This window comes from Sarcophilus harrisii, chromosome 4 (assembly GCF_902635505.1).
Source record: "Sarcophilus harrisii chromosome 4, mSarHar1.11, whole genome shotgun sequence".
In the NCBI taxonomy this organism is placed as follows: Eukaryota; Metazoa; Chordata; class Mammalia; order Dasyuromorphia; family Dasyuridae; genus Sarcophilus; species Sarcophilus harrisii.
Window position 1 is genome coordinate 290,903,282 of NC_045429.1, and position 27,095 is coordinate 290,930,376.

The 27,095-nt window shown below is 35.3% G+C and overlaps 1 protein-coding gene across 8 annotated transcripts in view; it reads right to left on the reverse strand.

Annotated features, from left to right (window-relative positions):
- Positions 1–1,406: 1,406 nt before the first annotated feature.
- MYH10 (myosin heavy chain 10) overlaps positions 1,407–27,095 on the reverse strand; it is a 192,231-nt gene continuing 166,542 nt past the window's right edge. For 7 of the 8 annotated variants that reach the window (XM_031965494.1, XM_031965495.1, XM_031965500.1 and 4 more), the window contains 15 exons: positions 24,902–25,046; positions 22,886–23,092; positions 22,353–22,457; positions 21,683–21,835; positions 20,941–21,189; positions 20,579–20,791; positions 15,147–15,359; positions 14,667–14,828; positions 13,408–13,536; positions 11,778–11,866; positions 10,634–10,757; positions 10,311–10,519; positions 8,356–8,464; positions 3,942–4,114; positions 1,407–1,669 (listed from right to left, as the gene is read on the reverse strand). In XM_031965494.1, coding sequence (XP_031821354.1) covers positions 1,525–1,669; positions 3,942–4,114; positions 8,356–8,464; positions 10,311–10,519; positions 10,634–10,757; positions 11,778–11,866; positions 13,408–13,536; positions 14,667–14,828; positions 15,147–15,359; positions 20,579–20,791; positions 20,941–21,189; positions 21,683–21,835; positions 22,353–22,457; positions 22,886–23,092; positions 24,902–25,046 — 2,425 coding nt within the window. In that variant the 3' untranslated portion in view covers positions 1,407–1,524. Of the gene's footprint in view, positions 1,670–2,136; positions 2,384–3,941; positions 4,115–8,355; positions 8,465–10,310; positions 10,520–10,633; positions 10,758–11,777; positions 11,867–13,407; positions 13,537–14,666; positions 14,829–15,146; positions 15,360–20,578; positions 20,792–20,940; positions 21,190–21,682; positions 21,836–22,352; positions 22,458–22,885; positions 23,093–24,901; positions 25,047–27,095 lie in introns of those variants that run through there. The other variant, XM_031965498.1, reaches the window with a different exon arrangement.

The window sequence follows — 27,095 nt, forward strand, 5'->3', positions numbered from 1 at the left end:
ATTGTCTAGAAATATGGGGATACAAGAAAAGATGTTTGCAGTCAAGTGCCTGGTGGTCAGCAGCCAGTATGATTCATAAAGGGGATGGGATGAAATAAGAGATTCCATTCCCACCTTCATAACCTTCATAACTGATGTTAAAGCTTTAAACCCAAAATATGAGTCGTGTTCTCAAGCCCAATGCAGAATATCAAAGATTTATAATTAACACTGATTCGTCATCACTGAATATTCATCATACCACTTTCACTAGAGAGGTACATGATATGAAGCGCAGTCAAAAATTAATACATTAAATTGTTATATAGGTAAATAATATATTTAACATTGTCTTAGTACGGTAGTATCTAAGGCACTTTCTGTAATGTCAGATTATTTAACTATTAACCAAAAGAGAATGCTAAATATTCACTGTAACACTGTTTAAAAGGGAAAAGCAAGGATTCATATTCACTGGCATATTAACATTCAGGAAAACAAGTATCCAATGCTGAGCCTCTAAACCATCGACAAACTTTGAACAAGCCTCAGTCATAAAAAAACCAATGTTCCCCTTTTCGAGCTCAAAAGCCATGGCTGGAATTAAAGGTCAGCACCAGAAGCTGCAGGGTCTTTCACAAAGCTCTGCTCTGGAGTGTAGAGGTTGCTTACTCATAAAGAGTAGGAAGCACTAACAGACAAAGGGTTCTAGAGACTCACCCAGTAGTAAATAAATTAATTTCTACTTGGAAACTCAGCCGCAAAGTTTTAATTACCCTTCTGCAAGGACCAAATCTGACCAAGAAGAGTCCACATGTATAGATCCAAGATATCACATCCAGAGCAGCTGGGCTATCCCTCATGGGATGTGGCAAGTTAATCAAAGTAAAGGCTACTTTCCCCATTCTATTCTGGTCCTTTTAGTACTTCCAAAACCCTTTTCACAGTTTGCTCATTGATATAGTGTTGATCACAATATGAGAGTAAAATGAAAGATATAGGTTTCATTTGAGTCTTTACAATGTTCTAAGGGACTTGATATAGCTGAGAAGCCAAGGGCTACATAAACATAGGAGAAGCTAAGTTAACTGTACAACAGAAAGCATGCATAATAACAACCATGGGTCTGCCCCAATGAAAGTATCTGGGAATGAAGGGTTTGAGGTTTCCTTAAAAAAAAAAAAAAACAAAACAAAAACAAAGAAAAGATCTCTTCAGTCAGCATTTTATGAAATGGCTTTCCAAAGAATACTTGGAAAATAGATATGTTGAACAGATAATCCTGTTGTTAATATATATATATATATATATATATATATATATATATATATATATATATATATATAAAAAGAGCATTTGTACCTATATTTGAAGCAGGGTATGTTATGGGGAGGCTAGAGAGCCTTAAGACACAGTCGACTTTTCAGTAAATAACCTTATAATTTGCCCATTTCCTTTGCAGATTAGTGGCCACAAGGCAGACTGGTGGTCAGGGAAGTCCTTGTTCACCCCACAGTATCATAATTGGCTTCTGGTCCTTTCTCTTTATTCCACTGGTGCAGGTGGCATCTCGTTGACATCACTGGTTTTGCTCTCTGTGTCATCATCTGACAGTTCAAGGGATGCTCCCTCAATATGTAGTTGGCGCCTGCTGGATCGACTGGAAGAGAAAGTGATTGGACCTCCTCTCCTAATGGGGGAACAGAAAGAGCCATTAGGAGGATGAGGAACACTGACTTAATGCTAAAGTTGAGAAATTGGTTTTCATATGTTCTCAGGGCACTAATATTTGCTGCTTATTTGCTAGATGTCTAGACACACTCACTCACTCTCTCTCTCTCTCTCATTTACTCACTCTCACTCTCAGATAGGATCATTTCAACTAGTTCATAGAAAACTTTGTTTTCTTGAGGTCAATGCCCCAGGACTTAGCCTGGGTCCACATCCTTTATAGAAGGACCAAATAAACCAATGCCATATGAAACTATACCACTAACTACAAAGAAGTGATACTAGAAGCGGTTGTGTTTTTTGGAGGGTGATAGTGGTGGTGATTAAAGGACAGGGGGAGAAACAGGACAAAAAACCTAAATTTTTGGTTATGATGGGTAACCTATACAGCAAAAAAGTGTTATTCTTAATAAGCATGTTAAATAAGCTGTTGCTTAGCAAGAAACTGGTTTTCTTCCTCTGGAAATGCAAAATTCGCTATGCAGCCAGATTCAAGTGATTGGTAGTGCTGTGATAACATTTGCTTAGTGAAACTTGGCTGCAAATGCTGTAAAATAGATGCTAACATTTCTTTCATCTAATCGATGAATCTATCCTTACTATGATCTGAGATGACACCAATCTAGTTTCTTCTTTTGCTTTTATGTCCATATTTAATTGTTCCAGAAGAGTACTAAATTGAAAGACAAAAGACAGAATCTGTTTCTAATTTCATCTTACCAGGATGTAGGTTAAAAGACACTAAACCGAACATAGGTATCTTGAACAGATAAACAAGAACAAATGACTGTCAAGTTAATTTCTTCACCTCATTAGGCCTTAGATGAACTAGATGACCTTCTAAGCTTTCTGCTCTAAGATTACTTGTCAAATCTTAATCAACTTAAAGGCAGCCTGACATAAAGCTGTGAACCTCAGGGAAGTAGAGTCCATAAATGCACTGAGTATCATCATTCTGATGTTCTCAAAACATTCAGTAAGACTGGTATAAAAACCAACATATTTTACATATTTTAGTGTATGTATTAAAAAAAATAAGTAGATATTATGATCTATAAAATAAAAACAACTTTAAAAATTATTAAATTCCAACTAGCCTTTTGCCATTGTGTTTTCTCAAATGATATTTTCATAAGGGCAACTAATTGGCACAGTGGACAGAGTGCTAGACTTCAAGTCAGGAAGACTCATCTGTTTGAATTCAATTCTGGCCTCAGAAACTGACTAGCTGTGTGACCCTGGTAGCCCCATTTGCCTCTAATTTCCTCATCTATAAAATGAGCTGGAGAGAAAATGGCAAACCACTCTAGTAACTTTGACAAGAAAAGTCCCTATTTGGTCACTAAGAGTCAGACAAGATTAAAACAACTTAAAAAACTGATAAATACCAGAAAAGGGGTCTGAGAAATTTTTAAGTTGAAATAGGGCTGTGACTAGGAGCCTAGTGAAAAAAAGTTGATTTTAATTGAACATCAAAAAGCTGTATAACTTGGACTAAGAATTTCCCTGCCTTATCTTATAATGGCTGCTGTGAGAATCAAATTACATAACAAGGATTTATAATTATAAAGTGCTATATAAAGAAGTTTATCATTATTGAAACAACAAGGGATTATCCAAATTGCATAAAAATTTCTTGCATCAGATCTTGCTTAAGAAGATTAGACCAGTAGGGTTCTTGGAAAAGAAATCCCAAATAGTGATCAGGCATTTCAACTGTAATGGTCTCAGATGTAATAATGTCACTTTTATTAAGTCCAAGTCAGGTCAGATAAGGCTCTCTGAACAGATGGTGCCGATTTTTCATTTGCATCTCTGATCGATGTCATTAGAACAGTGGTAAGTATTTCTTGATGTAAAGGCATCCCCCTACCAGCACCCAGAATGGAAAACATCAGACCAGTTAACAACCATCGCCCACAGCATGCATGTGATGATACCATGAGTGCCAATATCTGTCAGGAAAGCTATCTGTCCATTTCACATTTATAAAGTTTAACATAAACTCTTTCCATAAGTATTTTAGGCTTGGTATTCTCTAGGTTCTGGTTTATGCTTCCCTTACATTTTCTTAAATCTTTAAATGTTACCAGAGCTTCCCAAAGCTTTCACTGGGTATGAGGTATTGGATGTCCATTACCTTATACGAGATGGCAGCTACTAACGTTAAGTTTGAATCTGAAAAGCGCCACCTGACATTAGGCCTCCCTTGTCTGTTTGTGTGCACTGACCTCAGCCTGTTTTTCAGAGTAGTGACTTCCCGGCTCAAGCCTTCATTGGCCTCTATGGCATCATCCAGTTCACGCTGGAGTTTGCGCCGGGAGGCATTAGCCCGGGTGGCCTCCTCTTCTGCTTCTTCAAGTTGGCGTTTGAGCTGCTTCATTCTGGCGTTGGCTTTCTCCATCTAATAAAGAGAATTCATCCCAACTGGTTAAAACAGAAAATTACTAAGAATGAGTGGGAAGAGTGAAAAAATGACCATCTTTTATATTCAGGCTAATTAGAATTTGGAAAAGGAGAGGGATTCAGGGAGTGGGGCACACACCCAAGGTAGGAGACTCCAGAGAGGTCTGTACTTGGCTCTCAGAAGAAAGAGGAAGAGGAGGCAAAAGCTTCAGAAGTTAGTGGTCTTATTTCAGGTTACTATGAGACAGAAGTCAGACAGTGACTATGAAACGATTAGACCGAATAGACCAACTATTATTGTCACCAAAGATTACAAGGTAGGGAGAAGAGAGAGGATCTGATCACTGATCATAAGAATTCGTGGTATAAGTGCTCTGAAAAAATGGAAACTTGAGTTTGATATGAGGCAAAGAATTGATTTGGTATCTTCTAATCTTCTAGTTCAGAAATCCTGAGGTAGAATCATACTTACAATCATTACATCTTTATTATTATTGTTTTTGTTTATTGTTGTTTTTGAATATCATTCCCAATAACATCTTATAAGAAAAGCTCAAGTAAGCAGAACAAATGAATTCACTATGTCTGATAGTTTATGCCTTGTCTTTCTTCTGAGACAAGGTTATTATGATTTTTTTCATCATTAGTATTCAAGTTAAGATTGGTTATAAGACTTCCTCTTGTTTTCCTTTATATTATTACCTTTTAAAAATAAACATCTTTCTAGTTGCCCTATCATGCTTCAGAACACCTTATGCTTCTTTTGCATTTTTATGAATCCTCTTCAAAGTACACTAATACTGTGATTAATAGCTTAATCAATAAACTGAAGCATTGTGGTTGCGTGTGTGTGTGTATTGGTCCAGAACAAAACTCTGTATCTCTCTCCCAAATCCATTCCTCTTCCTAATTTCCCTAATAGTCATTCTGGTTTATAACCTAGGGTGTCATCCTCAATGCTTCCTTCTCTCTGACCAAAACTGTACCCAAACCTCTTCCCACTCATATCCAATTAGTTGCTAAGGCTTGTTTGTTTCTACCTTCCTGATATCTCTTGTCAGGTCTTTTTTTTCTCTAAAACCACCACCATCTTACTGCAGACTTTCATACTTTGGACTGTTGCAATAGCCTTCAGATTAACTGTTCTTCCTAAACTCAGCTGTCAAATTGATTTTCCCTAAAATGTAGTTATGGACATAGCACCCACCTAAGTTAATTATTTCCAGTGGCTCCCATTGCTTTCAGAGTTAAATATAAAAGGCTCTACTTGGCTTTTAAAGTCCTTCATAATCAAGTTCCTTTCCAAATAATTCTATCTTCTTTTTGGCATCTGAAGACACCAAAAGGGGAAGGAATGATGGTGATAGCAGTCAGAAACTCATATTATTTATTCGGGGGAATGCTATATCAGTTGCTCCAATTATTAAGGGGATTAGTCAGTTACCAAAGCCTCTGATCATGATGGGTATCACTATAAAGCACCTTAGTTTCCTTCCATGTACTTTGTGATGTAGTGACACAAGACTCTTTGCTGTTCTTCCAACACAATAATCTTTCTCTTAACTACCAGCATTTTCATTAGCTATCTCCTATCCTTGCAATGATTTCCCTTCTCATGTTCATCTTCTAGCTTCCCTTGCTTCTTTCAAGTCTTGGCTAAACTTGTACTTTCTCTAAGAAAACTTTCCCAGTTTTTAATCCTACTGCTTTCCCTCCCTATGGATCTTTTTTGTTTTATAGTTGCTTAAATGCTGATTCCTTCCCTAAGGTTGTGAACAACTTGAGAGCAGGGACTGCCATTTATTTTTCTTTATATCTCTAGAGCATATAGGGTGCTTAATAAATGCCATTTTAACTGTCTGTTTAAATTATAGGCTGCTCCACAAGACAAGATCTTTTGAAATAAAATAAAAAATGTTATTTTTAGTATAAACCTACACTCCAGTTTTTTTGTGGGAAGAAAGGCTGATTAGGAAAAAAAAAAAATCCACAGACTATATGGATGACAAAAATAAACTTTAGCAATAATTATAATTGTGCACACCTGACAGATATCCCTCTGCAAATCCCTACTTACTATTTAATATTCAGTTTATGCACTTTAAATAAATACAAATGCTTCAAAGATTCTTAGAAAAAATGTCTAACATAGGAATGGGTGCTAGGCAGAAGAAGGAGCAAAAGTAAATGTTCTAAAACAATAGAGAAGTGGAGAGAATTTTTTGTTGAAAAAAGTTTAACTTTAGATTGACATAGCTGACTATTTGCTCTATAAATGATACATCTGATTAAAAAAGGGAAAAGATCTACTATTAACAGTGGAATGATGGTATGGGAAAAAGTACTTTTTACTTTAAAGAAATACTTTTAATTGTTATTCTTTAGTTAAGGTACTTCCTGAGAATAAGGAAGAAGTTATAAAGCAAATGTTAGTCATGTTTTGACTAATGAGTATCGGCACCCATACCTGAGTCACTATTAAAAAGGCTATCTGTCAAAAGTTCACTTTTTGTCCATTCTTTTGTACCTCATGCAGAATGCAGCATGAAGGAGGTAAGAAAGGACAAGAGTTTGTTTTTGTTTTTTTTCCACCACATACCTCATTTTGCTGTCTGTACTGGCTATATATATCCCCTGAGTCTAGAGTGCCCTACTCCCAGAATCCCTGATTTCCGTCAAGGTTCATCTTAAGAGAACACTTACTCTAAGAGGTATCTCTTGGTATCTATCCCCCAACCCTTCCCAGCAAGTACCTAATTTATGTACATGCTAATTTATATTAGAATGTAAGCTCCTTGAAGGCAGGGATTACTTTTGTCTTTTCTTTATATCCACACTATTTACACAATAGTTGGGCGCATAGTATGAGGTCAGGATGCCAGCTATCCCAAAGCTGGAAACCATAACTCAAACTAAGCATGAGATGTATGCTGCACTCAGTGAAGATCAGACCTAGCTGATGCCTTACGCAGTAGGGAGAAGGCACCACAATACTGCAGGCCATAAATGGCCTGGACAACCTGGGACCTTGGTGTGTGCATCTCTGCTAGCAGACTATTAGTATCTGTGTACTCCAGCAGGTGGTATCTGTACTACTACTGGGAAACTATTGGGTAGAAGTTAGTTTTATTACTAAGGTTCATGCTGTTATTTTAGTAAATATGTTTGTCTCTATATAATGTGTCCTCTGCCTGAACAGATGAGAGGTAGATGCTCCCCTGTTCTAGTTTTAGAGCACTTGGGGGCCAGAATCCCTCAACCTAAGACCCTGAGTGCAGCTGGTGCACTAATTCTGAGGGAGAATTGAATCCTTAGTTTTATTTTACATCAGATATTCTGGAAATCCTTAGACCTTTTAGCAAAATAATGAAGCCAGCCTGAAAAGATGTGAATAGGAAGGGTAGAAGCCATATTCAAGCTCTTGCCTTTTTCATGAAAGAGAGCAGTTTCTCAGAATGTTCAACAAATTGGAGAGAATTGGTGTTTATTCTTTTTGTTGGAAGGGCCATCAAAGAGAATTAAATATTTATACCTGACTAGGTTGTTGTTGAGAAAGTGTTTTGAATACATCAAAGTTATATAAATATGCCTCAATTCTACATGTGTTTTCATACATGAGGAAAATATTTCTATGCTTAGCACATACTAAGAACTTAACAATTTTCATCAAGGTAGGTACCTTCACCTACACAGATCACAATGTCTATAACAAAAATGAATTGTTTGCTGAAAAATTCATTATCCCAGAGCTAGCCTGGTGATGAGACTGTAAACTGAACCGGAATTGGATCTTAAATTAAAGGCATATAGTTTGCCAAGGATCTTATACTTTAGAGAGCTACTAAAGGTTGTATTGAACCGGCATCCAATCAACTTCATATCACCATAGAGGTGACTGGCAGTATGAGATTCTATTTATATTGCTGTTGTTTTAAAAAGAAATTTATGTGAATGTCATCCCCATTCTCTAGAAACCTGGTGAGAGAACAAAGGAAATTACCATAATTCAACTTGGGGACAGAAAACAGAAGAATAACAATGAACTATCATGTAGTTACATATGACAGAGCACTAGCTAAATGTCTTAAAGTTATCTAGAGGGGATATAAAAAGTGTGAGTAAACTATATCAGTATAAACCAGCCAATTTTATGCCAATGGACTTCCAACATGAATGACCAGATAGCAATCTAGGGAACAGCTTCAAAAATACTCTCATTGGGAATGTTTCTTAATTTACCTGCTCTTTGTACTGATCTGCATGTCGACGTTCATCTTCTACCTGCATGAAAATCTCTTTTAGTTTCTTCTCTGTACGACGAACAAGCTTATTGGCTGCTGCTCGTTCCCTGTGAAAATGACACATGTCCATGATGAAATTCTAGACATAAGATTTCTGAGAAAGTTTTATATTTTAACACTCCCCCAGTCTACATCTGATTCTAGATACGTATAGCTCACAAAGATCTCTCAATGAAATCCAAATGAAAGCAATACAAATGAAAATCTAAAATGGGTTCCTATATAGAGAAACATCTATTTGGTGAGTCTTTTTTGGTTCTTCCTAATCACCAGTTATTAAAAAAAATTCTGTAAATGGACAGCACTTGTCATTGCATCATTTCATCAAACATAGCAGAGTGGACAAAAGGCTAGATTTGGGTCTGAATCCTGGCAAGACGTTTCCCTGCTTAGTGACCCTGAGCAAATCTTTCTCACCTGCCTGAATTTCTTTAGTAATAGTGTTTAACTCTTCTGCCCTGCTCAAATCCAACAACATTACATTTATCTCTATAAAATTTCAAGTTGCATGTTTCACTTAAAATGAGAAAAACAAAAAGACCCCCCCCCAACAACTTCAGCAGTCCATGATAAGAAAGATATAGTTAGAGAGATTATCTAAAAATTATGGAGTCTTCATGAATTGCTAATGTAATCTTGAGGTACATTAAGAGAAGAAAGTGTCTAGTGTCTTGTATGTGTTTGGGGAGAAGGGGGGGAAAGGGGAGAGAAAGATAACTTATGTTGTTTCCGGGCTGGACAACATCTGGAGTACTTAAAAAAAAAAAATCTGGCTACCACATTTTAGGAAGGCTATTTCATGATCTGGAAAGCATCCAAAAGAGGGCAGCAAGGCATGGTGAGGTCTCTCTAACTCATACCATGGCAGCCTTGACTTAGGGAGTCGGGTTGGTTAGCCTGAAGATAAAAAGATTTAGGAAAGATATGAGCTAACTTCAAGTAGGTAAATTCTTCCATGTGGAAGAGAGATTAGACTTCCTCTGATAGCAAAACTGGAAGCAATGGGTAAAAGCTGTAAACAGGCAATTTTAGATTTAAGATTAAAAAAAGCTTCCTAGCAGTCAGAGCTCTGTACAAGCTGAATGAACTGCCCTGAAAGAGCCCACATTCATTGATGTCCAGGATTATATGATATGCTGTAGAGGGATTCTTGCTTTTAGGTGATCTCTCAGGCATGTTATTATTCTGAAATTCCATGATATAGCAGCTCATATTAATTCCAATTTTATTTTGTTTGATGGAACAATATGGCATAATGGAAATAATAAAGACAACATTTAAAATACTCTTTTTAAGGCTTACACTGGGATTTCCCCATAATCTTTGGGATGTAAGCCCAGGCTTTGGTACTGTTTAGATTTAAGTTAATTTAGGCTTCCAGATTTGAGTGAAATCCCTTCCAACTTTAATCTTTGCAAAAGTTTAGGAGAAAAAAATTAATTAAAAAAAAATAACCAGAAGTTTAATTTTTTTTTTTAAACATTTACATAATAAAGCCAGAAATCCTTAGTTTGAGACCTAATTCTGGTATTCACTACAGCCTATCCCTTGGGGTAAGTCATTTATTTATTCATTCATGACCTTAATTGCAGTCCTCATGTAAAATGAGTGCAAATGGAGCACTAGAAAATCTCTAAGATCTTTTTTTCAGTCTCTATTTAGAGAGAAAACATTTTCGAGGATGTCTCAAGTTTCTAAACTATTCTCCCATACTTGCAAGATGAAGAACATAAATATCTAATATGTAAATAAATACACATTTAATGAAGTCGAATTCTAGGCAAAAATGAAAGCTTAATGAACCTAGAAAACCATCAAATAATTCATACGGCTTAGATTTTGACTATAACTTTTTATTTTAATGAGTTGGTGAAAAAGTGAAGTCACTCTTACTTGGCTTCTTGTTCAAGCTGTTCTTCCATCTGTCCAATTTTTGCTTCCAAAGCAGAGATGGTGGCCTTGAATTTGGACTTTACTGACCCCTCTAGCTCCTGCAATTTAGCCTTCAGCTCTTTGCTCTGTCTCTCAAGCTGCTGACGGGCACTTTCACTTTTCTGGGCAGCACTACGCTCTCCAGCCAGCTCAGAATTGAGAGTATCCACCTGCAGAAGGGAAAGAAGGACCCTCTGCCATATTATACCAGGAGAAGCCCTTTACTCTATTTGCTAAGAAAGTGAAACCAGCTGTTGCACAGTCATATTGGGTGACGAGGTTACCTGCAAAGTGGCTTTACGGAACCGGTCATTGAGGAGCTCCATATTGCTCTGTTCTTCCTCCAGTTCTTCTTCCAGCTGTGCAATACGAGCTTCCAGGCGCCGTTTCTCATCCAGTAAAGAGGATCTGAGAGGCAGTGAAGAAAGTGTGCATTAACATAGTGATAAAGGGAGACCACCGAAAATGAAGCCAGTTAGTTGGTTCTTTATGACAGCACTCCATAAGGAGATGTGACTAAAATCCCCTTTTTCCTCACTGGAAAAATGAATGGGTTGGAACAGATGATCTAAGGTCCCCTATAGCTTTGAGGTTCTATGACCAACCAAACCAATTTACATAATAACAACATTATAGAAAAAACCCAACAATTATGAAAGATTTTAGAACTTATTATTAATGCAATTAATATGAATACATTGACCCCCGGACAACCAAAGACAATAAATACCACTCAACTTGTGCTAAAGAGCTGATGGACTTAAAGTTCAGAATAAGGTATACATATTTAGAGATAATGTAAGTATTTCGGGGGGGAAGAGGGGTGAGGTGGAGTGGTAAGGGGTGTGTGTTGGACTTTTAAAAATTTTTTTAATTAGAGCAGATCAGTGGAGAGAAATAATAAATGCTATATATAGATTTTAAATTTTGTGGTTCTATTTTGAGTATTTTATAACATAAGAGTCAAGATTTTTAAATGAATAAGTTTGAAAAGGATACTTTATGAAAAATGAATCTATGGGGACAATTTTCAAGTACCAAATCCTATGAATTTTTGTAGATTAGTTGAAATTTTGAGGTTAATATATAATGACTTAACAACCAACCAAATCAACCAACCAATTGAGTGACCATGTGCTAAGCACAATGCCAAATGTACAAGATATTTAACATACTATATTAGCACATTAGAGCTAACTCAGTAGTACAGTGAAATGACTATCTTAACTCCTAGTCCAGTAGAGTTTTTTGCATAAATATACCATCAAATTAAAATCTAAACACAAATCACTATTTTTGGGTTACCTCAAAAGAGTTACTCTTTCTAAGAAAGGCAAATATATTAATAGGCTTTATCAACAATCCTACCCAAATGAATACAACTGAGTTTATCATATCATAACATGAGGGGCTAAGTATTTGACTTACTTCCCAGAAGCACTGTTGGCTATCTCATCAGCAAGTTCATCTCTCTCTTGTTCAGCATGACGACGGGCTCTTTCAGAAGACGCAAGTTCCTAAAAATGTTCAGATCAAGATATTTCCATTTTTTATTTATTTGACTTTTGGGGGGAAATATTTTATTTTTTCCCCCAATTACAGGCATTTACAAAATTACAGTTTTAAACATACATGTAAATTTTTTTTTATTTTCAAATTCTATCCCTCTTTTCCTTCCTGATGACATAAACAAACGATATAGATCACACATCTGCAAACATGCCAAAAACCAAAATGAAACAAAAAGAAAAACACCACAAAAAATAAAGAAAATGAAAACCAGTGTGCTTTGATTTGCATCTAGAATCCATTAGTTCTTTCTCTTGCACTTTTGGAAGTGCTTGAATGACTCAGCCATTCTCAGCATTACAGTGATCCACACAAGTCATTCATAATTGATCATTGTAAAATATTGCTGTTACTGTGTACAATGTTCTCCCAGTTTTGCTTACTTCACTCGGTGTTCATGTCTTTCCAGGTTTTTCTGAAAGCATCTTGCTTATCATTTCTTATAGCACAATTGTATGCCATCTCCCCCCCCCCCCCCCCCCCCCCCGCCAGTTTCCAGTTTTTGTCACTACAAAGAGCTACTACAAATATTTTTATACAAACAGGTCTTTTCCCCTTTTGTTGGATCAGACTGAGATATTTTTAGACAAGAATTCTAGCAGTATAAAAAAAAATTCTTCAAACAAAAAACCTAATTAACAAAGTGTGACCCTCAGAATATCAAGGCGTCTATTCATATGTACCACAAAATATACCATATGTAAAAACTCATTCCTAAAAATCTGTCTGAAAGTGATTTGCCCCAAAAGTAGACTATTAAGAAATCTTAAATGATTACACTTTTCAAAGGAAGGGCTAAATATGCAATATTTCACAGTAAAATGTATAGTTTCCCTTAGTATTTATCAAATTTAAAAAAAAGTCCCCAATTTTTGAGAACCTGACTCCCTAAGTCAAGGCTGCCATGGTATGAGTTAGAGAGACCTCACCATGCCTTGCTGCCCTCTTTTGGATGCTTTCCAGATCATGAAATAGCCTTCCTAAAATGTGGTAGCCAGATTTTTTTTTTAAGTACTCCAGATGTTGTCCAGCCCGGAAACAACATAAGTTATCTTTCTCTCTCCTTTCCCCCCCTTCTGCCCAAACACACACAAGTAAATGTATTTCCAAGAAAATGAACAACCATGGCTTCCACAGCAATTGTGGCTCAGTTGCAAGCATATGACACTGAATCACTGGATAGCACAACTAAAAAAAAAAAAAATCATCATTTATTAGATGTTTAGCCTGTAACAAATATTGAAAAAAACATGCTATAGAAATTATAAATCAATAATCAGGTTAGAATATACCAGTCTGCATAATGAGATTTCTTTGTAGATAACAGAAAAAGAGTACTGATCACTTCCAGATTTCATGAGCCAAATTTAGTAGAAAAGTACAGCCTAATGCTATACTTCAATGATGATGGTGATAATTAATTAAATGGAAACGAGATGTTGCTCTTTGCAAAAATAAAACCAAACAATTTCTCAGGAGTGCATCTGACCTCTTGTAGTTGAAGTATTTCTGCTTCCAGACTTTTTAATTTTTTTTCATTTTCCTTGGACTGACCAAAGATCTCATCCCGGGATGCACGAGCTTCTTCTAATTCACGCTGGTAGTCTTTCATTTGTACCTGTTTTTTAAGAAGATAATTTTGGGAAGCAATTTGATGATTAAAATGAATAGCATGAGAAAACCCTTAATATAAAGCAATAATAAAAGTGAAAAGATTAAAATATTCCTTTTTGGATTATTAATTGCTTTTTGCTGGCCCACTTCTATCAGAATTATATCAAAAGCCTAAAAGTCTGGTTATAAAGAAATGCCAGGGGCCCCACAAGTTGGATAGCTTTATTTCCAGTTTTGTTTGCTGTACCTTCGACTGGGAATGAGAACGTTATATATTATGTAGAAATTCATGATCTAAACAGGTATGAAATTTGTTTTGTACCAAGTAATTTGCCTGGTCTCCATTTTTAATGTGGGCAGACATTATATGGCAAGGGCACAGTTTCTCTCTTTAATGAACTAATGAACTAAAGATAATTATTATATGTATATAATTAATAATAATGATAATGGTCAACTAATACATAAACAATGTTCATAAAGAACTTTTATGCACATTATCTCATTTAAATCCTTTAATAACTCTGTGAAGTAGGTGCTATAATTATCTTTACTTTAGAAAGAAGGAAACTCAATTGATCAATGATGGACAGAAGCAGCTACACCCAAAGAAAGAACACTGGGAAATGAATGTAAAGTATATGCATTTTTGTTTTTCTTCCCGGGTTATTTTTACCTTTTGAATCCAATTCTTCCTGTGCAATAAGAGAACTGTTCAGTTCTGCACACATATATTGTATCTAGGATACACTGTGACATATTTAACATGTATAGAACTGCTTGCCATCTGGGGGAGGGGGTTGAGGGAGGGAGGGAAAAAATTGGAATAGAAGTGAGTGCAAGGGATAATGTTGTAAAAAATTACCCTGGCATGGGTTCTGTCAATGAAAAGTTTTAAGTATGAAAAATAAAAAAAAAAAATAAAAAAGAAAGAAGGAAACTGAGCCCATGGAGGGGCAAAGTGTGAGCACTTTGTCTTACAAATGGTAGTGTTTACTACAATGGATGTGCGCCCAAAGCAGACCAACTCCCAGCCAGTTGCTCGATCTGCTGGGCCATGGTATACACATGCCTAAGAGGATGACGCCCTAACCAAAAGGAGCACTGGCCAGTGGATGGCAGGGCCTCACATACCTGAAGTTTTCGAAGCTGTTTGATCACTTCATCCCTTGCCTTATTTGCCGTCTCTATCTGTGCCTCAAGGTCCTTCAGATCCATTTCCATTTTCTTCTTGGAAGCAACTGCAAGAGCCCTTTGTTTACGCTCATCCTCCAATTCTGCCTCAAGTTCACGCACCTGACATGGGTTTATACTTGGTTAATATATAAACAGAGCATGGTTTCTTTCATATTTTATAATGATTCTCATCAACTGGGTAGATGGAATGGGAATAGATATATTTCTACCACTGCATATGCATGTATCTGTGTACCTGGAGAGGAGCCTCTCCTTATCTGCAGATACCACCTCCTAAATGAAGCCTTTCTTGAAACCCTGATTTGTCAGTAGTCTTTCCTTTCTCAAATTATTTTCTGTGTATTTCTTTCTTTATATACTGTCTCAGGACTGATCTCAGAAATGAAATTAGCCTTGGAGGGATTTTCTATGGCCTACCTGTTTAATCAGTAACCTCTTTTTCTCTTCATTCTGTTCATCTCTAGTCTGCAAATCTCTTTCAAACTGGGATTTCATGGCTTGCATATTGACTTCCAGACGAAGTTTAGCATCTTCTGTAGCCTGAAGTTCATCTTCCAGTTCCTCCAACTGTGTCTTCATTTCTTCAACTTGCTGTTCCAAAGCCCGTTTGGATTTTTCAAGTTCATGGACCTATGCCACGAGAAGTCACAAAATCAGAGATTTAGAGATAGAAAGGGCTAGAGAGCTCACTGAATCAACAAAGAACTAATTTCAGAACTTGGTTCCAGTCTACCTTCCTAGATTTATTCCATGTTACTCCCCCTGGCTCACTTGTTCTGTTCTATCCTTGACAATCCATCACCCATCTCCCTGCCACTGTATATGTGTGTACCTATATATCTGGAGAGAAGCTTCTCCTTACCTGCAGATACCACCTAAGTGAAGCCTTTCTTGAACCCCTGATTTATCAGCAGTCTTTCCTTTCTTTGTGTACTTATTTGTTTACATACTATCTCTTGATGTTAAATATATTTTGTTTTGGAATGCCTCTTTATAGGATGTTATTTCTACTTAGAATTCTCTCTGTAGTCAGTTGATAAACATTTACTAAACTTCTACTATGTACCAGGAATTGTGCTAAGTGTTAAGGACACAAAGAAAAGGCAGAAGACAAAATTCCTCAAGGAACCCAGAGTCTAATGGAAGAGACAAGAAGCAAACAAATATATACAAACAATATCTTATATACAGAATCAATAGGAAATAATTAATAGAAAGAAGGTACTAGAATTAAGAGGGGTTGGAAAAGGCTTCTTTTGGATGATCTATAAGATGTAAAATGAGATGAGACTTAAAAGAAACCTGAGGGGCAGCTAGGTGGCACAGTGGCTGGGGCACCAACTCTGTAATCAGGAGGACCCGAGTTCAAATGTGACCTCAGACACTTAACACTTCCCAGCTGTGTGACCCTGGGCAAATCACTTAAGCCCAATTGCCTCAGCAAAAAAGAAAAAGAAAAAAAGAAACCAGAGAAGTCAGAAGACAGAAATGAGGAGTGAGAGTATTCTAAGTATGGGGCACAATTAGAGAAAATGCCCAGAGTTAAGAGATGGAGGATGTTTTTCATGGAATAACCAGAAGTCCCATGTCACTGAAATGAAGAGTATATGGTGAAAAGACTGGAAGATACTGGAAAGGGGGGAGCACTCTAGATTATGAAGGACTTTGAATGCCAAACAGGATTTTTTTTTATTTGAACCTTAAGACAATAGGGAAATGCAATAGGGTTTTGGTTGAGTCAATAGGGACATGACTGAAAGTATATTTTAGGAAAACCACTCTGGTAGCTGAATGTAGTTTGGTGATTAAAGTGAGGAGAGACTTGAGGCAGGCAGACCCACTAACAAGCTAATAGCTAATACAGGCAGGAGGCAATGAGGGCCTTTCCTCACATAGTGGCAGCATCAGAGAGAAAGGGGAATAGTTGAAAGATGTTGCAAAGGTGAAATCAAGAGGTCTTCACAACAGATTGGATATGGGGGGTGGGAGATAGTGAAGAGGTGAGGATGACACTTAGGTAGCAGCAGGATACAGTTTAGGAGGAAAGATAAATGAGTCTAGCAGACACCTTAAAGTCAGTGTATTCAAGCTCTTAGATACCACTACACACCTGTCAGATTGGCTGAGATGACAGGAAAAGATAATGATGAATGTTGGAGGGGATGTGGGAAAACTGGGACACTGATACATTGTTGGGGGAGTCGTGAACGGATCCAACTATTCTGGAGAACAATTTGGAACTATACTCAAAAAGTTGTCAAACTGCATACCCTTTGATCCAGCAGTGTTACTACTGGGCTTATACCCCAAAGAGATACTAAAGAAGGGAAAGGGACCTGTATGTGCAAAAATCTTTGTGGCAGTCATTTTCATACTGGCTAGAACCTCGAAATTTAATGGATGCCCATCAATTGGAGAGTGGCTGAGTAAATTGTAGTATATGAATGTTATGGAATATTATTGTTCTGTAAGAAATGACCAGCTGGATGAGTACAGAGAGGCTTGGAGAGACGTACATGAATTGATGCTAAGTGAAATGAGCAGAACCAGGAAATCATTATACACTTCAACAACAATACTATATGAGGATCAATTCTGATGGAAGTGGCTATCTTCGACAATGAGAGGATCCAATTCAGTTCCAATTGATCAGTGATGAACAGAACCAGCTACACCCAGTGAAAGAACACTAGGAAATGAGTGTGGACTGCTTACATTTTTGTTTTTCTTCCCAGGTTATTTTGACCTTTCTAAATCTGATTTTTCTTGTGCAACAAGAGAACTATATAAATAGGTACAATATGTTATATTTAAGATATACTTTAATATGTTACTATTACGTAGAACATATTTAATATGTTACTAATATGTAGACTACCTGCCATCCAGGGGAGGGGGTAGAAGGACGGAAGGAAAAAGTTGGAACAAAAGTGATTGCAAGGGTCAACGCTGAAAAATTACCCATGCATATGTTCTATCAATAAAAAGCTATTAAAAAAAAAAGTCAATGTGTTCAAAACAAAACTCATTTATCTTTCCTCCCAAATCCTACCCTGCTGCTACTTTCCTTATTCCTGGGCAACATCATGCATCCAATCCTTTAGACTTGTAACCTAGAAGTCATCCTCAGCTCATCACTATCCACCATCTTAATCCAGGAAGACAGTTGAAGTATATAAGATCAGCAGAAAGGTTAGGCAAGATAGGAAGATCTGAGAATAGTCAGAATGGACTGATAAGATTACCAAGTGAAGTATGGTAAAGGGAGAAGAGAGTCAAGGACAGAACCATAATGGACACCTATGGTTACAAGATGCTATTAAGAAGAGGATTCATCAAAGAAAAATCAATCATATAGAAGAATCTTGAGAAAATGGTATCCCAAAAAACTAGAGAGAACAGGATATCAAGAATAAAAGGGTGATCAATAGCATAAAAGATTGCAAAGAAATGGATTTGGCAACTAGGAGATCACCAGTGACTTTGAAGAGAGCAGTTCTGATGGAATTTTGAGGTTGGAAGCTAGACTTTTTGTTAAAAAGAGAGTGAGAGGAGAAAAAGTGGAGGCATCTATTATAGACAACCCTTTCAAGGATTTTAGCTATAAAGGGCAGAAGAGATATAGGTGATAGTAGTGTTAGAAGAATCATGTAAGGAGTTTTTTAGGATGGGGGAGACATGAGCATGTTTGTTAGGTAGTAATTGAAAATGTGATAAGAGTGGGGACCACAGAGGAAAAAAATCTATTGAAGGAGATAGGATGGAATGAGATCATTGAGGCAGGTAGAGGGGTTAAGGATACTTCATTGTATGAGAAAAGAATGAAAGGGGAGATAGTAGTAAAAGGCATATGAATGATATAAAATGAAAAAGAGAGGAAAAAAGAGAACTCATGGCAAATTGCCTAATTTTTCCTGTAAAATGTAAGGCAAAGTTCTCAGCTACATCAACTTTAGTTCAGGATTCACCAAAAATAATCAAGACCTGTTTTACACCAAAAGCCTAACTATTTATCATAAATTTCTAGCATCTTTTTTAGAAGGCTTCTTAGTCTAGGCCTTTTTTAAAAAGGCTTCTTAGTCTTCTAAGTTAAGCTAAGAAAGCTTAGCTTAGTCTAGCTAGTATATGCCTTCTCAGAACAGTATTTCTAAATGAATAAAATACACAAGATAACAAAGGAATTCAATTGTACTGAAAAAAAGGTATCAAAAAAATTTTAAATTAAGTTTATGAATCCTTACGACTCAAACTAAATTATTCCTGAATCTCTTTTTTTAAAATTTCCATTCCTTAAAAAATCATGCTCAAAAGTCCAACATCCACACCATAAGTATTCTACCTTATAAGTATTAGAACTTAACTATGCTAAGGAATAGAAAGCATCAAAATAATTAGATATTAAAGAGAAAGGTTGATCAGTGAACACATTAGGTGCACAATACAGTGTATAATACATAAAAGCAAATGAGCATGGTAGTTTAACGTTTGTTAAAACAAATCACTGTGTAGGATTATTATTCCAGTTATTGGTAGAAGAACTCACTATTCAACAAAAACCACTGGGAAAACTGCAAAACAATCCACAGATCAAAATCTAACATCATACACCAATATAAATGCCAAATGTGCACATAATTTAGATACAAAGGATGATGCTGTAAATAAATTAGAAGAACAAGGAAAAAATTGCTAGTCATAACTATAGATAAGACACAGTTGTATAATGAGACAAAAGACAGAAGATTAAAGAAGATACCAACAGACAACTATGATTACACAAAATTAAAAAGCTTTTGCACAAAAGTAATGCAGCTAAAATGAGAAGAAAAGCAGGTACATGGGGCAAAAATTCTTTCCAGAAAATTTCTTTGATAAAGTCTCATTTCTAAGTTATATAGAGAATGCATCCGAAGTGTTAAGACTAATTCCCCAATTGATAAATAGTCTAAAGATATGATAAGACAATTTTTCAGAGGAAGAAATCCAGAATATCAGTAACAGTATAAAAATGGTTTAAACCACAAACAATTAGAAAAAAGCAAATTAAAATAATTTTGGCATTTCACCTCACACCTACCAGATTGGCAAAGCTAAAAAAAAAGAAAAAGACAAAATGCTAAAGGGTTATGGGAAAACAGGTACAATAATGTACTACTGGTTAAGCTGTAAACTGGTTCAGCCATTCTGAAAGGAATATGGAAATATATGCTAAAAATAATTAAATTGTGCAAATTCTTTGTTCTAGTGATATCACTAGTAGGTTTTTGCTCTTAAAAAGATTAAAGAAAGAGGAAAAGACATATATGTAAAAATATTTATAGCAGCTCTTTTTGTAGTGACAAAGAATTCAAAACTGAAGGGAGGCCATCAATTGGGGAATAGCTGTATAAGTTATGGTATATACATGAAAGGAATAAGAAAAGTGAGAAATGATGAAAAGAATGGTTTTTAGAGAAATCTGGGAAGATTTGAATGAATTGATTGAAAAAGAATAAAATGAGTAGAGCCAGGAAACAAAATTTATAAAATAACAGTAACAACTTTGGAAAAGTTAGGAATGCTAATCAACACAATGACAGATCATGATGTAACATACTATCTCCTGACAGAGGTGATATGGATGAGAGATGGATACTGATATATCTATGGCTATGTATTTATATCTGTGTGCATGATGGCTCCATCATCTGTCAGAATGTGACATGTTTTGTACATATATGAACATGGTCAGTGCAGGAGTTTATTTTGCTTAACTATACATGTTTTCCTTTCTTTCTTAGTGGGAAGGAAATGGTGGGAGAGATTTTTGGCCCCAAATAGTGCTATCATTTTAGAAATATGAAACTTACATTTTTTCCCACATCATCCTTTGAGCTCATCAAGTCTTCCATATCAGTGCGCAGCTGCTTATTCTGCCTCTCAAATTCCTCCTTTGCTTCTAATGCTTCTTCCAGGGCTCGGGCCAAGGACAAGGCTTTGGTCTCTTTCTCTCTTGCTTCTGCTTCAGCCCGATCTCTCTCTTCTGCATATCGAGCAGAAACATTCTTTTCTTCTGCCAAGAGCTGCAACATATTAATATGTTGAAAAGGTTACCCCTAAAGCATACTTTTATTTAAAGTCAACTATTACATAACTAATAAGTTGACAAATGAATTATGAGATCCATTCTGTTGGATCTCAAGTTAAGAAGGAGACAAAATAAATTGCCTACTTGATCGAATTTCTTCTGCTTTTTCTCTAAGTTGGAAACAATCTGGCGTTGATGATCTAGATCCACCATTAAGTCATCGAGCTCTTGCTGTAAGCGTGTCTTAGTTTTCTCAAGCTTATCATAAGCCAGTGCCTTTTCCTCTAAGCGCTGGCTCAAAGCCTCCATGTCTTTCAGCAATTTCTTCTTGCTCTCTTCCAAATTTTCAATTGTTCCCAAATCATCTTCTACCTTTTTCTTAGCATCGGCCAACTAGATTTTTTTTTTTTAAAAAAAGGAGGTGTTGTTATTAAAGAATTCAAATGTTAACCAACAGCTGAAGAATCATGGTATTATAAAGAGGAAATATTTACTCTAAAGAGTCTATGAGCTAAGATTTAAATTTAAAATGGTTGTTTTTGTTTAACTGTATTACAAATCAACTGTAAGCAAAATTTCAATGGCAAGTGCCAAAATCTATTATTTATTTTGGGGAAGACAGTGTATAGTCAATAACCTACAAATTTTAACAAAAACATGATTTTAAACAGTTCATGTCTTCATTTAAAACACACCCAGTATTGTACCAGAATAATCTAGGTCAAAAAAAAAAAAAAAAAAAAAAAAAAGTGCTTAATTTAGCACAACCTAATTAACTGTCTCGAATGGAGCTGAAATAATTCAGGCTCTTGTTATATGACTGATTTTAAGTATTAAATAGCCAGACCAATAACATAACTGCCTTAGAAAAGAAAGAACAGCACACCTGTGAATGCAAGCCCAGCACTTGTTTCTCCAGGCTTTTCCTGGCCTCCTCCTCTTCCTCCTGCTGCTCCTGAAGATTGTTCTTCTCCTCCTCTAATTGCCTGATTCGACTGCTGAGGTTTAACTTTTGGCGCGTCTCTTCTTGAAGCAACTCCTATGTTAGAAAAGTCAATAAAATTATGACAAAAATCCATTGTGGAACCATTCTGAGTTCAGAAAATTCTAATATACAAATCTGTAATGAACCAAACATTCTCTGTCTCAAACTGAGACCTACAGAATGTGTAACAGATTTAAAATAAAATTTCCAAGCAACATGCAAGAAAAATTAACAAGAACTGACAACTATCCACTTTATTTTTACCCATATTAAAAAGTCTTAGCAAAGCCCTTCTTAATTTCTAATATGCTATATATTGTTTTTTGTATTATGTGAAAAATTTTCAAGTTCTCATTTCAAGGCTATATAATATGGATAATTTACCACAGATTAATCTAAATTTCAGTAATAAGAAAGTCACTTCACAAAAAAACATATCTTTATATGTATAAGATGATGGCTATAAAATCAGATCACATAATTCTTGGCAAAAAAATAAAAAAAACATAATTACTGCTAATGAGGACATTCCTTTGAAATTATAATGAGATTTTTGTTCCCATAAATGTACCTGTGTATCCTGTAACTGTGACTCAAGACTGGCTGCATCCTTGGCAAATTTAATGCCCTTTTTCTCTGCTTCTTCCAGGAGACTTGAGACATTATCCAACTCATTCTGTAAACAAGAATAAAAGTCCAAATTTAGAATAGTAAGCAGGATAAAAATGTCAAAAATTACTATATTAAAATTAATTCCCCATGCAAGATTTATAAAAATATGAAAAAGAATGACACAGGATGCATGGTGTGGAGGGACCCTGATCTGAAATTATTATAAGTAATGACAATGAAATCAGAGCCAAGAATCATGTTGGTAGGTAGGCATCATTAATATCAACCTGCTTTTAAGATTTAGAAATTTCATATTATAGAGGAAGGAAATGTCTTTCAAGTGTCGAAATATCAGTATTTATAAGTTGTGATAGTCTTCACACCTCTTTTTCAAATATACAACATAACAATACAGTATTTTTACATTAGTTAAAAAATAGAAAATGCTAGTGTTTCACTGATGAGAGTTTAAAGAATGAAGGTTTAACTTACTTGGAGCTTATTTGCTTTTTCAGCAAGTTCTACCCGCAGCCTGTCTCCTTCTGTAACCTTGGCATGAAGTTCTTGTACTTGAGCATCCAGTTTCTTTCTCTTGTGTTCAGATTCAGCTTTGACTTGCTGTAATACCTTCACTTCACAGGCCAACTCCTTGTTATCAGTCTCTAGACCTTGCTTATTTTTTTCAAGATTTACTTTGAACTAACAGACAGAAAAAACCCATATGAGTAAAAACTATTTAATAAATAGAAGTAAAAACTTCTAATTTTATAACACTGTATAAAGAACATGCTGCTTTCACCAAGAAGACTCTTCTTTGAATAAGCAGTTTATTTCTACATGTAAAGACATAGGCACCCATATTTGTAAAATTTTTATCTCAGAGCGTAAGAATTCCGAACACTTAGTAGGTACTTAAAATTGTGTACTGAATACATATACGCAAGCACACACAGAAACACATTCATATACATAGAAACAAGGCTAGGATTAGAAAATGCCACCATATTATCTTTTTGGCAATTTTGTCTCTTGTTGTGGACAGACCTGAGATGTCCAAATAGCCCATTAAATATTCTTCCCAAAGGGCAGTGTGAAGGAAGACAAACAAGAAACATTAGCATATTAGAGTTAGACTTAACATATGAAGCTCAAAATGGATATACAATTCTAATTTTAAAGGTCACGTCATAAAAAAAAAGAACTAAATTGTAAATGGTACCTTCTTACTGCGGTAGCTAAGGGGAAGTGTAATTAGTCAAACAAAAGATAATAAATAGAAAACAGAGTCAAAAGAATAAAATATATATATAGTAAATACTGACATGCAAAAAAGCCTATATATTTTAAATTTTTTTTCTGTTGTCATATTGCTATTGCTAGAATTTGTAAAGCTACCTCAAATAACAATAAGGAAGACTAGGCATGCTTGTTTTACTCCTGTATTTACTGGGAAAATATTTAGTCTATGTCCACTGCACATAATAATTACCTTTGGTTTTAGATACTATCACACTGAAAATGACCATAAAAATGCCTACACTTTGAGAGTTTTTAGCATAAATGAATAGCTACTTTGTCAAAGCCTCATCCTACATTTATTGAGATGAAGTAAAAACTAAGAATTACTCAGGGAAAAACTCCCTATTTTATAGAAACAGCTGGGAAAAATGGAAAGTATCTTGGCAGAATTAGATTTACATCAACATCTCACACCATATTGCAAAAGAAATTCAAAACAGACACATGACATTAAATACCAGAAAGAAAACAAGATAAGCATATCATATACCTTTTACAGTTATGGATAAAGCAACATATTCTTCACCAAACAAGAGAAAGAAGCAATTACAAAAAGATAAAATTTTGAATCCATGAAATTGAAAAATTCCTGTACAAACAAAATTAATGCATTGAAGGTAAGTAGGGAAGTGGCTGAATGAGAAAAAAATTCTTTTATATTAAAATGTTAGTCAAAGTAAACACTGAAGTTTCACCTCATACACAAATTGTGACACATTAATATAATGAAACATTACACAACAAATGTGAATACAGAGAAGCATGGAAAGACTTATATGGACATTATTTAAGTGGAGAAAGCAGAGCCAAAAAAAAACAATACATACCAATGTAAGAGGAAGGATCCACCAAAGAATCAAAAGTGAATGTTGCAAAAATAATGAAAGACAAATAATGCCTCAAAAAAAGATAGCAGAAGACAACCCTACCCTACTCCTTTCGAGAATCAGTAGATTCAGGGTGTGGAAAATTACATACATATTTAGATTTTTGTCAGTTTATTCATTAGTTTTGCTGGATTTTCCCCCTCTTCCTCTTTTTCTTTAAAAAAAAAATATATGGGATGGCTCTTTGGGAGAAGAGGTATATTAGAAAAATTTTGGTGATATAAAAATAATTTTAAAAATGAAAATTAATGTAGGAGAACAAAGAAATATAATTTGGGAACTGTTTTTGAAACACACATAAGTGAGTGAAATTTTTACTTACCCTTTTAGCTTGTTCAAGTTGTTCAGAGAGTTCCTCTAGGGCATTAGCATGTCTCTGCCTTATGTCTTGGATTTGTGCTTCATGGTTCTTAGTTTCTTCTTCAATAGCCTTCTTCAGTTCAGCTACTTCCTGCTCACGTTTTGTCCTAAAGAAAGAAATTTTTAACAGAAAGAAACCCAAAATTATTTTCCTAGTACACTTACGAATTTGTAGTATAAAAATACATCCTTTTATAAAAGTTTCAGTTCCTCAGATACTGTATTATAAAGCTATAATAAAAATGCTACTTTATCTGGTATTGCATGAAAAGAACCAGTGCAATGTAAGTGGCAATCAAAATTAGGTTGAAATCCTAGGCCTGTATTTTACTATCAGGGTAATTCTTCTGTGTACTTTACTCACATCAAACCCATGAAATAGATAACCAAAGTACTTCATAAACTTTGAGGGACACAGAATATGAATATTAGACCAATACCTGAGTCACTCAATAATTGGGCAGATATAGTCAAAATAACTAATCCTCTCTGGGCCTCAGTTACTTTCTTTCTATATAAGAAGGAGTTGAATACACTAGGTTTCCTTTTAACCCTAGAAGTTTATGATTTTACAAGCTAGAAATTTCTAGTTGAAACATTCCTAGAAATTTTTTTTCATTCTACATTCTACTTTTATTTGGGAAAAAGCAAATAACAAGCTGATACTGAGAAAACAATTAAACAGGAACAACATTCAAGATATAATATAGTACAAATTCAACTGAATTCCCCTGCAGTCTACATCCACAGAAATGATGATACGGTGAAACTGTAGATAGTTAATCCATGTTTGTTGAATAATATAAAGAACATAAAGGTATTATACCTTTGAATCAAAGAAAAGACTTTGAGCTCCTTTGGGTAGTCCTGTGTATTTTCCCTAGTGCAAAACATAGGGACTCCCACTCAGATCTCACATATATACTTCTTGCAAGCAGTTATCACTTTTGTGGAACAGCGTTTGAGTATAAAAGGTAATCATGCATTTGGATTAAGATTCAGTTTGTAAGACAGGCTGAGTAAAGATTAATACTTTAAATATATACTTTAACTTTATAAAAAGGACTCAGACAGCCTTGCATAAGATGGCTGGGATGAGAATGGAAGTTATCCAAATCCTCACCCAATGTCTTAACATACTTTTAGGCATATTTCAAGGCATTCTAAATTAGGCAGGATAGTGTTGGGTTGAGGCAAGAGAACAGTAGTACATAGGCACAGTCTATTAATGCACTAGAACCTTTTAACAGAGAGACAGTTACAAATATGTATTATACTATTTACTATATATGGCATACTACTAGATCTAGGAAACCCAGAAACAAAAATGAAACAGTACACAACTCACGAAGAACTTATATTCAACAGGAGAGAAATGCAAAGTAAACAAAAGATAATCTGAAGACATCTCATATCACTTCAAATTGATCATAACAAAAATTGAGCTCCTATTCCCTCCATATATTCTCCCACTATTTGGCTTTCTTATTCAACACTCCTGGTTCTATCAAAGGCATTAATTGGTTTCTTCATTTCAGAATCTTAATTAAAGCCTTTTCTGCCCTTCCGTTCTTATTGGATAAATGTTTGTTGAAACAATTTATCTCATTCAAACCTGAGTAGAGCACAATGGCTTTCCCATCTGGGTGCAGTCTGAACAAGGGATTGTTAAGAAAATCAGTTCAATCTCATCAGTGAAATCCTTCCAGACTTCATTTTTGCAACCAAGACTTGAAAATGGGGATTTCCCCAAACCATTGGTTATTAATAATCACATCAATAAATTGATGGATATTCAAATTTATTTATTTTTATTCTCCAATCTGGATTTTTCACTCCAGTGATATGGATCTTCTTACTATATTTTCTACTCATGTCAGCCACATTGTTTTGCTTTTGGCTTATATTAATTTCTTTGCCTAGGATGCTCTCTGATGTCGTCTTACTAATTCAAATTTTACAAATTCATTGGAAATACAAATTAAATTAAACTCTCTGGAGTGTTTAAAGACATATGCACAAAATTGCTGGGAAAAATGGAGAGCAATTTGATACAAACTAGGTATAGACCAGCATCTTATACCATACGGCAGGATAAAGTTAAAACAGTAAATAATTTAATTATAAGGGAATGATGTCATAGTATGTAAGAGCCA